General features: G+C 38.8%; 1 protein-coding gene across 7 annotated transcripts in view; it reads right to left on the reverse strand.

Annotated features, from left to right (window-relative positions):
• Window positions 1-17,317, reverse strand: part of WWP1 (WW domain containing E3 ubiquitin protein ligase 1) — a 136,645-nt gene that overhangs the window by 25,937 nt on the left and 93,391 nt on the right. For all 7 annotated transcript variants that reach the window (XM_043880062.1, XM_043880060.1, XM_043880063.1 and 4 more), the window contains 4 exons: window positions 12,165-12,240; window positions 11,986-12,057; window positions 9,105-9,193; window positions 4,627-4,786 (listed from right to left, as the gene is read on the reverse strand). In XM_043880062.1, the coding sequence (XP_043735997.1) occupies window positions 4,627-4,786; window positions 9,105-9,193; window positions 11,986-12,057; window positions 12,165-12,240 (397 nt within the window). The remainder of the gene's footprint in view (window positions 1-4,626; window positions 4,787-9,104; window positions 9,194-11,985; window positions 12,058-12,164; window positions 12,241-17,317) is intronic.

The following is a 17,317-nucleotide window of genomic DNA, read 5'->3' on the forward strand; positions in this document are numbered from 1 at the left end:
AGGGATGGCACCTATACTCTCTGCAATGGAAAACTCAGAGTCTTAACTCCTCGACCACCAGGGAAGTCCTCCCCTTACTCGGTTTAGATTCAATCGTCAGTCATTAAAATTACTCCCTTGGACCTTCAGAGCACAATCACCTTAACCACCTGGCCACCTCTCCTGTGTACCTTCAAACCTTGTCTTCTCACTGTGCTGACGAGCACGCTCTCCATCTCACCGAGGAAGCAGCAAGGAAGCCACCACGAGAGAACTTCTGTGGTTCCCCCACACCTGCTCACTAGTATTAGGTTTGTGCAAAACTAACTGCGGTTTTTACATTTTGAAATTTGCCATTTGACGTCAGAATACATTCTAAATAAATGTAGTTGTATTATACATCCTTTTAATCCACATTTCTCGCTTTATAGTTTTCTTTTTTGCTAATGACTATTACTTGCTGTTTATTGTATACTTATTTTAGACTATAGACATCATGCTAGACAAAAAGCAAATTGAGTGATTTTTTTTTTTTAATTCGAGTTCAAAATGGGTTGTAAAGCAGCGCAGACAACTCACAGCGACAATGCACTTTGGCCCAGGAACTGCTAACAAACGTACAGTGCAGTGGTTGTTCAAGAAGTTTTACAAAGGAGACGACAGCCTTGAAGTTGAGAAATGTAGTGGCTGGCCATCACAAGTTGACAATGACCAGCTGAGAAGATCATCAGACAATCCTCTTACTACATGAGAAGCTGCCGAAGAACTCAAAGCTGATCATTCCACAGTTGTTTGGCATTTGAAGCAAATGAGAAAGGTGAAAAAGCTCAGTAAGTGGGTGTCTCATAAGCTGACAGAAAATGTAAAAAGTCTTCAGTTTGAAGTGTCTTCTCTTGCTCTGTGCGATAACAGTGAGCCATTTCTCAACCAGAGGGCGGCGTGTGAGGAAAAGTGGACTTTATATGACAACTGGTGACGACCGGCTCGGTGGCTGGGCTGCAAAGAAGCTCCGAAGCACTTCCCGCAGCCAAACTTGCACCAGAAAGAGGCACTGGTCACTGTTTGGTGGTCTGCTGCCAGCCCGATGTACTACGGCTTTCGAAATCCCTGCAAAACCATTACAGCTGAGACGTCTGCTCAACAAATCGATGAGATGCACTGAAAACTGTAATGCCTGCAGCCAACACTGGTCAACAGAAAAGGGCTCACATGCCCATGACAACGTCTGATAACATCTGACTACACGTCGCACAGCCAATGCTTCAAAAGTTGAACAAACTGGGCCATGGAGTTTTGCCTCATCCACCATATTCACCTGACCTCTCACCAACCGACCACCACTTCTTCAAGCATCTCTACAGTTTTTTGCAGAGAGAACGCTTCCACAACCAGCAGGAGGCAGAAGATGCTTTCCAAGAGCTCATGGAATTCCAAAGCATGGATTTTTATGCTACAGGAATAAGCAAACTTATTTCTCACTGGCAAAAATGTGTTGACTGTAATGGTTTCTATTCTGATTAATAAAGATGTGTTTAAGTCTAGTTATAATGAATTAAAATTTACTGTCTGAAACCGTAATTACGTTTGCACAAACCTAACAGCATCTGAATCTATATACTCCTACTGTGGAGAAGTCGTGACTTCTCTGTGCACTGGACACACCTCCCCCTTGCTCTCCTATTCAAGGCCACGGCTCCCATACCCCCTCTCTCTGACCTCATCAAATTCCTTCTTCTCTTGCTGATCATCAGCAGCACATAAACGTTCTATTCCCCTCCCATTCCTGGTACCATACATACTTCATGTTACCGCCTGATCTCCTGTTAATCCTTCACAGCAAGTTTCTTTAAGAGACTTTGTGTGTGTGCACTTAGTCGCTCAGTCATGTCTGACTCTTTGTGACCCCATGGACTGTAGCCCACCAGGCTCCTCTGTCCGTAAGATTCCCCAGGCAAGAATCCTGGAGTGGGTTGCCATTGCCTTCCTCCAGGGGATCTTCCCAACCCAGGGATCGAACCCAGGTCTCCCACCTTGCAAGCGGCTTCTTTACCAGCTGAGCCACCAGGAAGGCCCTTTAAAGAGATTCATCAGTTCAGTCCCTCAGTCGTGTCCGACTCTTTGCGACCCCATTAACCGCAGCACGCCAGGCCTCCCTGTCCATCACCAACTGCAGGAGTTTACCCAAACTCATGTCTATTGAGTCAGTGATGCCATCCAGCCATCTCATCCTCTGTCGTCCCCTTCTCCTCCTGCCCCCAATCCCTCCCAGCATCAGGGTCTTTTCCAACGAGTCAGCTCTTCGCATGAGGTGGCCACAGTATTGGAGTTTCAGCTTCAACATCAGTCCTTCCAATGAACACCCAGGACTGATCCCCTTTAGGATGGACTGGTTGGATCTCCTTGCAGTCCAAGGGACTCTCAAGAGTCTTCTCCAACACCACAGTTCAAAAGCATCAATTCTTTGGCACTCAGCTTTCTTCACAGTCCATCTCTCACATCTATACATGACCACTAGGAAAACCATAGCCTTGACTAGATGGACCTTTGTTGGCAAAGTAATGTCTCTGATTTTTAATATGCTATCTAGGTTGGTCATAATTTTCCTTCCAAGGAGCAAGCATCTTTTAATTTCATGGCTGCAATCACCATCCGCAGTTATTTGGGAACCCAGAAAAATAAAGTCAACCACTGTTTCCCCATCTATTTGCCATGAAGTGATGGGACCAAATGCCATGATCTTAGTTTTCTGAATGTTGAGCTTTAAGCCAACTTTTTCACTCTCCTCTTTCACTTTCATCAAGAGACTCTTTAGTTCTTCTTCACTTTTTGCCATAAGGGTGGGGTCATCTGCATAGCTGAGGTTATTGATATTTCTCCCGGCAATCTTGATTCCAGCTTGTGCTTCTTCCAGCCCAGAGTTTCTCATGATGTACTCTGCATATAAGTTAAATAAGCCGGGTGACAATATACAGGCTTGACGTACTCCTTTTCCTATTTAAGAGGTTAGTTTATATTTATTGTCCCCATTTCTCCTTCCATTCTCTCTTGAGGTTCCTCCCATCCACCTTTCCTCTCCACTGCACATGAATATCGTTCACCTGGCCAATTCAAACAGTTACTTCTTGGACCTCATCTTGATCAGCCAGCAGCATTCGACACAGCTGATCACTTCTTATTTCTTGAAACACACTTCCTGCTTCCTTGGTCTGGAAACCATTTGTATTTGATTCTCCTATCTCCTCCTCTGCCTAGGCTCTTTTGCCGGTTCCTTCTTATCTCCCCAACTTGTAAGCGTCCTTAAACAGCTTTCCTGTCCACACTGATCCTTTAAATGGTTACATCGTCTTACTGAGACAGGCCCGCATTGCCAGACTTGTGTATCCAACTATCTATTCTACATCTTCACTTGAAAATCGGCAGGAATCTTAAACCAAATCCCAATTCTGGAGTCCCTTCCCAAGTTTCCTCTTTGCGACAACCCTGCCATCCTGGGAAATGGCAGCTGCAACCGGACACACAGACCTTACAGTTTGGTGCAACACCTGACTCGCACATCTTGCATCTAAATGGACAGAAGACCTGACTGCCTCTGCGTACAGATACATCCAGAACCCACAGCACCCTCACCACGTCCACAGCTACAGCTCTCGAGGTCGCGCTTGAGCACTCAAGTACCATCTCTCAGCTGAGCTATTTCGAGTGGTCTTCCTGCTTTTCCTCTTGCTTTCCTTTGCCCTCAATTACAGTCTCTTTCTACAAGGCAGAAAACTGAGCTTAATCAAATCCAGGGTCCTATTATGTTCCTTAGACCACACCACTCCCGGCTCAAAGCCCTTAGCTGAATTTCTGAATGATCCCACAAACTGCCTATGTCTCATCTCCTACCACATTCCCTCTATGCGCCAGCTATGACATTTTCATTCAAAAACGTACTTCCACCCAAGATCTTTTTTTTTTCAAGTTGTTCCCTGTGCCTTGAAAGTTGTTCTCCAAAATATCTGCATGATTCAATCCCTTGCTTTCTTATTTCTGTTCAAGTGTTACCCATCAGAGAGGCCTCCTCTACTCATGTTAAATAACAGAGCAACACTTCCTTTCCCTCAGTATGTATTTATTATTTGTCTCCCTCTAACAATACTTATATCCCTAAGAACAAGGACTGTGTCTTATCATGGTTTCATCCCATTCATGCTATGATGCCATAGCAGGCAATGTATATTTGCTGAATGAATGGATAGATAATAAATTGCAAATAAATACATAAACACAAACACTTCTCAAGAAGTTTATAGTCCCACAAGACCTTCTGCAAAGCTACGAAAATTCAAAAAATATCAATCAAGTTCAATGATTATACAACTCGGATTTTCCTCTTATTGAAAAGTGGTCATACTACAATTAGGCTTAAATGAAAGGACTTCTAAAGATCAACTGGCTGTATCAATAATCCTTATATTCACAATCTTGATTTCACACAGCAACTTATTTTGATACTCTCTAGGCAAACTTCCTTGGTAACCAAATCTGTGAATACATATAACCAAGGATGATATGTATTACTTTAAAAAAAAATCTTCTCTAAAATACTTTTGGAATAAGCAAAATTCAAATAAATAAATAAATAGGTAATGGAAAGTCAAGACTCACCATAGCAATAAAGCGACCAATGAAACAAAAGTATGAAAGATGGTCTGGATTAATAGTTGATGCTGGATTTATCTGTAGACAGTAGTTGTTCTTGCCAGCATACTCAAATAAGCAATACATGGGGTTCAAAACTTCATGTGAAAGCAAGAAAAACCATTCTCTAAAAGAAGATAAGTCAGTATTATTTTTAGCAAGCATGTATAAATTTAAAAACAGACCTTAAATAAATTCATACATAACATCACACCTCTACTCAACAGCCTTTAACAACTCTACTGCCCAATTCCTAAGTTGTCCATTCTAAATTACCTGCCAGTTCCTGCACTGCCAAACTATAAACTAGGTGTTTCTCACATATTGTGTGCTTCTTCCTATGACATATTTTTGTGCATGAATCCTGAACCTCAACTCAGCCTGTGGGGATCTCACTTTCAAGTTCAGCTGACATCTACTTCAGCAATTTTTGGAAGCATTTTTCAGTGTATTTCAGTGTCTCAGTCACTTAATACTCTGTGGTAACAATCCCACAATATTATTCATTTTTCTGTACTTGACTGGCCCACATGACCACTGTATCCACCAGACTGTAAGCAACTCAAAAACAAAAGCCAGGTCTCTATTTTGTGTACCTTTAACTCAACAACCTATATACACTAGATTTATAAGGAAGATTTATTTTATTTATTCATGGCTGTGCTAGGTCTTCATTGCCACGCGCAGGCCTTCTCCAACTGTGGTGACTGGGCTACTCCTGATCGTGGTGCCCGGCTTCTCACTGGAGCAGCTTCCCTCATTGCAGAGCAGGGCTCCAGGGCACGCGGGCGTCAGGAGCTGTGCTCCGGGCTCTAGGGCGCAGGCTCAGTAGCTGTGGCACATGGGCTAGCTGTCTTGCAGCACGTGGGACCTTCCCAGACCAGGGATTGAAACCATGTCCCCTGCATGGGCAGGTGGATTCTTTATCACTGAGCCACCAGGGAAGCCCTGAGCAATAGGCTTTAGTGAATATTTGCTGGTGATACTGAGATAACACAGCACTGCCACTATGGAACAGTTTTAACTGTTTTTTTGGGCAATGGATTAAAAATGGAACTACAATTTTAAAAGGTGAAATCTTTAAATGGGATAGGCATTATCTAACTTATTACCACGTAATTTGTCTCATTTTAAAAAGTCCAACACAGAAAACCTGACTAGGTAAAAGATTAATAATTTATATTATAAAATAAACTCAATATGCAAAGACTGTCTTCCATAGCAACTTCTTCTAATACAGGGTTCAAAACTCAAATACCTACAGATGTTAGTGAGTACAACAGGCTTCCTTCTCTGCATGGGCTCACAGTCTTCTACTCAGTCACAAACCCCCATTCCTCACTGTATCCTGGATAAAAGTCGCCACTGGTCTAGGAAGAATTACTTCTAGGAATATAACTATAGCCCTTAGACAACTTGGCTATGGTGGGCAGGAAGTGAAACAGAACGTATGACACCCGATAGGGAAACCAGCTACTCTGATTCAGTCCATTGATGCCGTGTGAGAAGGTGCGGCAATTGTTTTTAAAGAAAGGCCAGAAATCTTGATTCGTAAGAGTAATCTAGTGATTTCTTTAATGTTGTCAAATAATACAAAAAAATTTAAAATCACAATGGGGGTCATCACTATGCAAGCTAGATCTGGCCTGGCAGCCTGTTCAGAAATACTTTTCTGAAACTTTAAAAATATAATCTTGGAAACTTAATGAAGGGTAGAGAAGGGAGTCTAAATCAACTGAGAAATGTTAAAACCAATTTATAAAACAAAATTCAGTCCCCAAACAGTAGCTGAACCAAGCTGACTTCCCACTATGATAAGGCTGAAGTAACACACGTCTCCAGGAAGAGAACTGAACAGATCTAATGGGCTGCTGTCTATGGGGTCACACAGAGTCGGACACGACTGAAGTGACTTAGCAGCAGCAGCAGCAGTGAGAATGTGTTTAGACACAAAAAGTAGAAATAAAACTCCCAGATGTTGCAGATGACTTTCAGCAAACAGCTCGGAGAAAACTGTTGGGTACATTGAAAAAAAGGATGACTACAATGTGGCATCTAACCTATACTCTAATAGTAGGAAAAAAGAAGAAAAAATTCTAAGTAACAAGAGGTAGAAGAGTTCCCTTTAACATATTCTTCTATATACTCTCAAATAAATTAAAGAGTTACAAGAGGTTGAAAAAAAAATTAATAGACAAAGAATGAGTTAGCAGAGCCTAGAGAGGAAAACAGTAAAACCACCAACGATGAAAAGTTACATTAGAAGCAGCAAAACACGGGGCAGTACTGCAAACAGAGACGCAAGGACAGGTCTGAGAAAAATCAGAACAAAATGAAAAAGCACAAAGATGAAAGTGACCTGAGAAGAGATGACAGACACGTAAGACTGAGAGAGGAGAGTCCACATACCCATGACTGATGTTCCTGAAGAAAAATGGAACAAATGGAACAGAAAAAATATTCAAAGACCTAATAGAAGAAAATTTCCCTTAAATTAAGGAAGATCTTAATAAGCTCCAAAAAAAGATATAAAACAATCAACAATGAAATTAATGAACTTCAAAGAAAAGACCTGTGTGGGTACCCAGAGGAGAAAAGCTTCCTACAAGGGACTGGCCTCCTACTTGATAGAGCTTACATTCAATTAGAAGACAGTGAAGCAATGTCTACCGAGTACTGGAGAAGCAAGTGTTGTGTGAGAAATCTGGATCTAGTTAAGTTCTTGTTTAAATACAAAAGCAGCAGAAGACATATTCTCAAACATGTAAAACTAGAGGGATATATCACCCTTGTGAACTGATTAAACCAAAACCAGTACATGAATCAAAATAAACAATTTGGGAATAAGAAAAACATGGTGTGCAGTAACTAATTATGTACATTATATGCATTAAAACCATCAAAATATAAAACAAAACCCAAACAGTTGAGGTAAAAAATGGTTAAGAATGTGAATATTATAAAGTCAGACACTGTAAAAATAATACCATATTTCATTTCTAAGATGTGCCTTTTTAATGTCTGAACATTTTTGAAATTGAGACAAATCACAATAGATGTGATATGAATATCCACAGTTACAGGTAGTCTTCTCTTCTGCAAAAACTTAAATGTTTTAGATGAGAAAATACATTAACACAACCAGTTCTGATAACTCCACCAGTTCTAGTTTTCTACCTCTTTTTAAGTCAGCTGTACTAAAATTGCGATTATGTAATTCTGAACACCCATGAACTGTGAGTTCAAAAAGAGAGTTGTTTCTAAGAAAAGCAAATTTAATTCTTTAATGAAAATGCTTTGACTAAAAAATGAACTGCTATCAAATTAGGTCTGGGCAAAGCAATTGAGGAAAAAAAATTAAATAAAAAGGATCTGCTGTTCTTATTGCTTCATAAGTGTCTGTTAAAAAAATATTTAGTAAATATGGAAAACTATTTAGTCAAAAGGACTCAGACTGGATTAAAAACACAAACATCAAACCAACACAAATTGTTATAATAGCAGAAAATAAGAAACAACCTTATTCATGCTGATTCATCAACTATACTATGTTCAAACAATGGAAGATTATGCAACGATGAGTATAAGGTCTATATGTGATATGGAAAGATATCCATGATATACAAAATAACAAAATCAAGCTGCTATATTTTGCAAATTGTATAACAATTCTGTTTTAAAAAAATCAGCAAATATGTATGATATCACACATACATTCAAATTTATATACAGTTGACCCTTGAACAACATGCTTTTGAACTCTCCAAGTCCCCTTACACATGAATTTTTTTTCAATATAGTACCTGTATTTTCATTTTACAAATATCTTAAAATCAATTAAATACAGCAAAAGTCAATCAGAGATCACAGTGTGTGGAACTGAAAGAACTAGGGATTTGAATCCAGATTTTATCCAAACTGCTTTAGCTTCCTATCCTTTGGTAAGTCATTTATCAATTCCTTTGTTTTGTGTTAATGGAAGTAAAGTTGATTTACAATACTGTGTTAGTTTTAAGGCATACAGTAAAGTGTTTCAGTTAAATTTTTTCAGATTATACTCCATTATAGGTTTGTACATGATACTGAATATAATTCTGTGCTATATAGTAAATCTTTGTAGCTTATCTATTTTATGTATAGTAGCTTGCATTGATTAATTCCATACCCTTTTGTTTTTGAAACAGAAGTAGCAGTATGCAGATTTTTGACAACACACGGTTCAGCGCCCCTAACCCCCATGTTTTCAAGGGTCAACTGAATATGCAGAGAAAATGTACAGGATAAGCAACATAATAATAATAATGGTTACTGCTAGGTTTACATGAATATTTCAATTTTTGTTTTTAAAAATAATTCTAGATTGCTATTGAAAAAATGTATCTTTTCAAGAATATATCTACAGTGGAGATACACTTATTTCAAAGCAGATATATCTTTTATTTTACCTTGCTAGGCCACCATAATCAAGTCCTTCTTCTCCTCTAAATATTACATATAATCGCCTCCTCAAGTCATAGGGTTTTAATGCCATAATCTAATTAAAAACAAAAACATGGATGCTTAAACATCATATGTAACACAAGTTTCCTCCAAAACAGTTTTATTTAAATTTCATCTGTGTTTTCAAAATCACACATTTCGTTATCTTAAGAAACAATGCTCTTAATTCAAAGAGATCAACTGGTTTATTCCACAAACTAGAAAAGATGCATCTTACTCTACTAAGCTTTCTCTGATTAACTTTCATAAATCTCTTTCCCCTCTTCTGGTATTAAATGGTAGTTCTACTTTGCGTTAGTAGCAAGAGAGGAACAGCTTGAAACAGAATGTTTTTCAGGTTAGAAAATATTTCCATCTCTGTCACTCTCCAAATTTTACCAAAATCTTATAAAAGGTGACCTGAAAATTTTTTTGACGAGCAACACTTAATGAAAAGTAGAATTTATTGCTTATACCACACATTCCATTTCTCAGTAGGAAAGGAACTGAGCTATCATGAAGAATTATTTATAAGATGATGAATTTTAGCATAAAAAGGTTTATCTTAAAACTATATCTATACTAGATTTTTTATAAGCCTTAAAGGCTCACACTAAGGTTACCAGTAAATAAGCTTTACTTCCAGATAAAAGGGAATTACTTCCCAAAGCCAAGACTGGTCTGGGTGAGGCGACAGCTCACCAGCAGGCCTCCACTTTACAGCGAGTCAGGGGCTCACAGAGCACGATTCTCCCCAAGCCAGAGGACAAAGCCAAGTAAAATCTACCATGAATTCAGATGTGTATGTATTAAAACAAAGTTTACACACAGAGCTTGGAACAAGATAAAAACTTATTAAATCAAAGAGAAAAAGTTTTGATGATAATAGCTGTATTAAGTAACTTGTCCAAACTGCAACAAGTGACTAAACTGAGGCTAGGATTTGAACATCATTGACTTAAGAACTGTTATTCCATTTTGGCTTCTATACATACAAGTCGCTATGTACCTGAACACAGAGAATTTTAATTCATCACTCTAATACTTTGGGAGAGGACTGAGAAGAAAAATTCTCAACCTCGTCAGAAAAAAAGAACTGACAATATTTTGGTTTTTCATCTCTATTGTACAGATAACTCAGCAAAGGTATTACATTCACTTGTTCATGCCACCAAATGTTTATTAATACCTGCTTATGTGCAAAGCACTGTTTCTAGGTACTGTGCAAAGCAGCAGTAAACAGAACAGCGGTGACCTCTTGGAGTTTCACCCTGGTGAGGCAGACAGGTGTGTTAGGCGGTGGGAGTGGTTTAGGCGCTCAGTTGTGTCCAGCCCTGTGACGCCGGGGACTGTAGCATGCCAGGCCCCGTGGGGTTCTCCAGGCAAGACTACTGGAGTGGGCTGCCAGCGCCTCCTCCGCAGGTGGTGAGAAGTGTCACAAACGAGAATGAAGCGCCGTGACCGGCTGCAATGGGACTGTGGGGGGGTGAGCAGAGGACCGCCATCTCAAATGAGTGCTCGCACAAGGTCTGACATGACGCTGAACAGAGACCAGGAGGAAGTGAGAGCTAACACTCGGGTATGAAGCAAATATTTAAATGGAATACAGTGCCTACACCAATCTAATTTTAATTTAGTCTCATATCACGACTTTTTTATTTTGAGTTAATAAAGTCTTAATAAAAAAGTAAATACGTGTCAAAATATGTCAACTTGTTCCAGAGCTCGTTATGCTTTATTTTAGTAATCTAATTCATGGTAGAATGGTTTTGTTTTTCAGCCTAGGTACCTGTGCCTGTAAAAATGGGAGATAATGACAGGAGCTACCTCAAAGGGATTTTGTGATGAATTAAATGAAATGATAAATGGAAGGTGCCAGTGCTAAGCATATGACAATCACTTGATACATGATGGATTTTTTTATTATTATAAGGGACACTCAGTAAGTGGTAGTCACTGTCACAGTTGTGTTCTAAATGGCTGAAAATTTCTAAACCTTAACTCCCTTTAGATATAACGAATACAACAACTCAAGTTGTATGATTTCCCTCAGTATCCAAAATGAGTTGGTTCTAGGACAGCTCCACACATACCAAAATATGGGGGTGCTCAACTTATGTGCATCTTTCCATATAATTTTAAATCATTTCTAAATTACTTATATACTTAATACAATATAAATACCACATACACACAAGCATACCTCAGAGATATTATAGGTTTGGTTCCAGAGTACCGCAATAAAGAGAATATCACAATAAATCAAGTTACACTAATTTTCTGGTTTCCCAGTGCATATAAAAGTCATGTTTACATTGTACTATAGTCTATTAAGGGGGCAATAGCATTATGTCTAAAAAGACAATGTACAGACCTTAATTTAAAAGATACTCTATTGTTAAAAAAAAATGCTAACCATGACGTCAGCAGTTGAATCTTTTTAGAACAGAAAATCAAACGTAACGGCTCAGAGATCGCCTTAACAAATTAATAATAATGAAAAGTTTGGAGCATGTCAGGAATGATGAAAATGTGACACAGGGACACTCCCAAGTGAGCACATGCTGCTGGAAAAACGGTGCTGTGAGACCCGCCCAACACAAGACTGCCACAAACCTTTCATCTGTAAAAACCACACTATCTGCAGAGTAAAATAAAGCAAGGCGCAATAAAACAATCTACTGGCTGCAGCAAATTCAAATTTCGCCTTTTGAAACTTTCTGTAAATCTCCCTCCACCCCACTGCAGAATATTTTCTATCCACAGTTGGTTGAATCCATGGATGCTATTATATCTGTGGATACAGAGGGCTGACTGTACAATTTTATTCTGGTACATCTTTCTTACCTGTTGGAAGGAATCTTCGAACAATGTCTGCCGGGACACATTGATCTTTACATGACTGGGTAGGGCATTAGACTGAAAACAAAAATAATATCGTGATATCATGTTAGTTACAGTACGTGTGCCCTGTAACAAGAAAACTAAATGATTACGAACAGAAGGTTTATTTACCACTGCAGTACCTGGCACAAGTAACGGAAGTGAGCAAGTTTCCACCTGAAGCTGCGTTCATAGGCAATCTGTGGACCACCTTTAGTTCTAAAGAAAAACAAAAACAAACCACATATTAATAAATAATAAAGCTGGATGTTCACTATTCAGTATGAAACTGGAGTGTACCAGTGTCCTACAAATGACAGGCAAGTTACTCTGTAACACCTGGGAGAGAAGCGAAGGTAATATTTAGGGGGCCAACAGGGAGCAATGAGGACACACGATATATACACACAAAGACAGAGATGATGTGCATGGGCGGATATTTTGCAAGGAAGTTAGTTAATGTGCTTAAAGGATACAATAAACAAAGAAGCTAGTTAATGTGCTAAAAACATATAATAACAAACAAAAGAATTGTATATAAGGAAAAACATCTTTTGGGAAAAAACGAAAGCATTTATAGAAAAACAAAAACCAGATTTGTCATTAACATAACAAACTAAAGGGTAATAGTAAAAAATATTTTTAAGAGGAGATAATTCCCACATAACAGAGTGAAGAAGCAGGAACAAAATTCAATATGTAACTCCAAATAAATAAAAAATGTACAAAACAGTGAAAATATGTGATAGAATTTAAATATATATGTATATTATACATAGTTATAGTTAGCATAATGGGAAAAGTTTCCTCATATCTAGAAAACAAATATTAAAAGCCAGTAGTATTTCAGACAAAAAAAAACATAAAACATAAATCATATTGTTCTTTCAGTCCCATGTAATTATTCTTGTTGGTCTTGATCTCTTGTTAGCAGTTTATGAAGCCATCTGGTTTTCCATTAGAATTCTGTAATTTCTTACTCAGTTAAGTGGTATGATTTAAAAGTTATTAGAAACCTATATTTGTAAAAAAGTCCTCTCTATGAATCTTCTGGAAGATCTTCTTGTTTGTAAAAGCATCAGAGTAATATAAATGTCAGAGAATTGAAATAGCATGATTAAAGAACCAACTGCAATGCAACTGACAAAGAAATCTGGCTATTTATGCAACATATAACATCTTAAGATAATAACTAAAATTATGATACAACACTATTCCAGGATATACCCAATTTGAGGAATGTCATATAATTTCTAGAACATTTACATTAATTAACATTTAGCTGTAGAATCTAAGAAGTTTTATCATTACATTTGACAGTGCTTCCCATGTAGTACAACATACCAAATAAGCCTAATTATCAATACTTTAATCTCTCTTTGAAGAGAACTTATGTAAGCATCTAAAATTTAGCTAGAGATGAGAAAAGAATCCCTTTAGCACATTAAAGTTATCTTTCTTTGTGGGGGAGGGGTGTGGAAAAGGCAAAGATACTTTTGCCTGGCAAAAAATGAAAAAAAATTTTTTAATTACAATGAAAAAATAATAAACTAAAATAAGCAACAAAGACCTACCATATATATAGCATAGGGAACTTTACTCAATACTCTGTAATAGCCTATATGGGAAAAGAATCTGAAAAAGAACAGATATATTGTATGCATGCATGTCAGGAAGCAACAGTTAGAACTGGACATGGACCAACAGACTGGTTCCAAATAGGAAAAGGAGTACATCAAGGCTGTTTATTGTCAGCCTGCTTATTTAACTTAAATGCAGAGTACATCATGAGAAATGCTAAGGTGGACAAAGCACAAGCTGGAATCAAGATTGCCAGGAGAACTATCAGTAACCTGAGATATGCAGATGACACCACCCTTATGGCAGAAGTGAAGAGGAACTAAAGAGCCTCTTGATGAAAGTGAAAGAGGAGAGTGAAAAAGTTGGCTTAAAGATCAACATTCAGAAAACTAAGATCATGGCATTTGGTCCCATCACTTCATGGCAAATAGATGGGGAACCAGTGGCAGACTTTATTTTTGGGGGTTCTAAAAATCACTGTAGATGATGATTATAGCCATGAAATTAAACGATGCTTACTCCTTGGAAGAAAAGTTATCACCAATGTAGACAGCATATTACAAAGCAGAGACATTACTTTGCCAACAAAGGTCGGTCTAGTCAAGGATATGGTTTTTCCAGTAGTCATGTATGGATGTGAGACTTGGACCATAAAGAAAGCTGAGCGCCGAAAAATTGATGCTTTTGAACTGTGGTGTTGGAGAAGACTCTTGAGAGTCCCTTGGACTGCAAGGAGATCCAACCAGTCCATCCTAAAGGAGATCAGTCCTGAATATTCATTGGAAGGACTGATATTGAAACTGAAACTCCAATACTTTGGCCACCTGATGTGAAGAACTGACTCATTGGAAAAGACCCTGATGCTGGGAGAGATTGAAGGCGGGAGAAGGGGACGGCAGAAGATGAGATGGTTGGATGGCATCACCAACTCAATGGACATGAGTTTGAGTAAACTCCAGGAGTTGGTGGTAAGACAGGGAGGCCTGGCATGCTGCAGTTCATAGGGTCGCAAAGGGTCAGACACGACTTTTGAGCGACTGACTTGACCTGATGCATGCATGTGTGCTCAGCTGTGTCCGACTCTGCAGCCCCATGGACTGTAGCCCGCCAGGCTTCTCTGTCCATGGGATTTCCCAGGCAAGAATACTGGAGTGGATATGTGTAACTAAATCACCCTGCTATATACCTGAAACTAACACAATATTGTAGATAAATATACTCCAACATAAAATGAAATTTTTTTAAAATTTAAAAGATATTAAAAAGAATTGACAGATTTTTCAAATAACCCAGCACTTCTAATAGTGTTGCAGGTGAAAAAAAAATATGTTTCAAAGGCTTATTTCTCACTAACATAATGAGATTTACATTTTTATTAGAAAACATAAACTGACACTAGAATTTGCAGGAATATAGATGGGGAGGGGGGAGATAGGCATAATACCTATAATATAAAAAAAAATATAGAGCTGAATTGTGTCATGACACCAGGATTGGCACCAGGACTTGTCGCGGATGGTATATATTGCTTTATCTACACTTTTTCTGGGGTTATACTTTCCACCACATTTTAGATTTTAACCATGTATTAGAGTGCAAATATTAAATGTTATGTTATATTAAAAAATTAGTTAAATATGAAAGTCTATGACTATTTAAAAAAAACTTCTTGCTAACCCTTAAATCCAAGGAGGGGAGGACAAGAGGCTCTAGGTAGAAGAGGATATTCTATCACATGTTAAAGTTAATTTGAAATCAAAACAAATACTGCTGAAGAGAGTAAACAAAGCAAAACTGAGCTCCTAGGAAGCGATGTCCAGGTCTCCCAGCTCAGCAGGTCAGTGGGGGAAAAAGCAGGGTGGCCGGCATTTAGGGGAAGTGCTATTCACACTGAGAGCCCTGGGTCTTTTGCCCACTAGCGACAGCCTACGAGACAGGCATAAAGAACTTTCACATTCCCAGGGAACATTCTGCAATGGATGAAAAATGTTCTCTTCTGTTGTCAGGTTCAACTGAATTCATTCAACAAATATTTACAAAATGCACAGTATGTATCCTGGCACTATTCTAGATAGTGAGAGTATTATTGGCTAATAAAACAAACTGAAAAAAAAATACCTCTTTTTGTGTAGTCTATGTACTAGTGAAGAGAACAGACAAGAAACAATGAATAAGTAAACTATCCATTTAGTGTTAGAAGAGCATAAATGTTTCACCATTCCCGCTCCTAAAAAAGGGGAAAAAAGATGAAAAAAGGACAAGGAGTGAAGTGGGGAGAAGAATTTTTCAACTGTGAACAGAATAAACAGAGTGGGATTCACAGACAAAACAAGGAGCAGAAAACATGGAGGGCATAAGTCATACAGGTACTACTGGGTGAAAGCACATACTAACCAGAGGAAATCAGAGCCCAGATGAGGAAGGCTCAGCTGTCTGAGGTACAGCTAACTCGCTAGGGAAGCTGAGGCAGAGTGAATGAGGAGAAATGTCAGACGTGAGGCTGACAAGTTAAAAGGGGTCAGATGCTCCAAGGGCTTAGAGGCCACGGTCAAGTACTCTGCGGAAACCATGGAAGGGTTTTGTGGAGTAACTTTTTACTTAAAAGAAAAAATAAAAAAGTAAAAAGTCTTGTATGGGGGACAGTGTTGCGTGAAGTGTAGGTAGAAAGCAGAGTGGTACTCAGAGAAACACTCCAGGTGAGAGACCACGGTAGCTTGGACCAAAGTGACGGCAGTGGATATGGCGAGACACAGCTGGTCCTGAATACATTCTGAAGCTGAGGTAACTGGAACTCATGATGGACTGTATGTGACGTGAGAGAGAGAGTAGTCAAGGACAATTCCAAGATTTTTGGCTCAAACACACCTAAGAGTAGAGGTCCTTCAACTGAGATGGGAAATATCCCAGGTAGAATAAGTCTGACTGATAGTAGTTATCAGGAAGAAGTTAAGAATAGCTATCAAGTAAGTAGCAGCAAAATTACAAGTGAAATGCCAGAGAAAAATCTGTGAGCTGGATAAGATTCACCAAGAGAATGAGTACAGAGAGCAGAGAAGAGAGATCTGAGGAGGCACTTCGGGTACGTCAATGTTAACAGGCTGACAGGAGAGCAGGGCCCCCCGTTACCCACAAAAAGGAGGAAGAAGAAGACAGACCAGACAGGCAGAAGGAAATCAGGAGGCAGCGTCCCTGTACTACTTCTGTCAGGAGGGAGAAACTTCCTTCAAATACTCCTGACTGTGTCAAATTATACAGAGCTGTAAACCACCCTAGGGACTAACCTAGTGGAGGGCACTGGTCCCCTTAGTGAGGTTAGTTAGCGTCAGTCAAACTTCCTTGTTGTTGGTTTGAGAGACAAACTAGAAACAGCAATTACACAGACATGTCTTTCAGGTAGTTTTCTTGCAAAGGGAAACAATAATAATGAATTCTCCATTAAATGGATTTATGAGGTGATGAGTCATGGCTTTCCACTTGCACTTGTTCATTTCTAATCTCAGAGAAGGAACAGCTGATGGGAATGACACTGCAGAGAAAGATGGATGGTATGAAAATCACTACTGGAGTAGCTAATTGGAAGAGGGAAAGACCTCGTGCACCAGCAGAGGGATTGGCCTTTGATAGAACAATGACAATTTACCTTCAGGATGAAAAGGGAAGACAGATGCTGACTGGTAGAGAGATGTAACTGTAGGAATTCGTGAAAAACTTTTAT

Source organism: Cervus elaphus, chromosome 21 (assembly GCF_910594005.1).
Source record: "Cervus elaphus chromosome 21, mCerEla1.1, whole genome shotgun sequence".
Taxonomy (NCBI): Eukaryota; Metazoa; Chordata; class Mammalia; order Artiodactyla; family Cervidae; genus Cervus; species Cervus elaphus.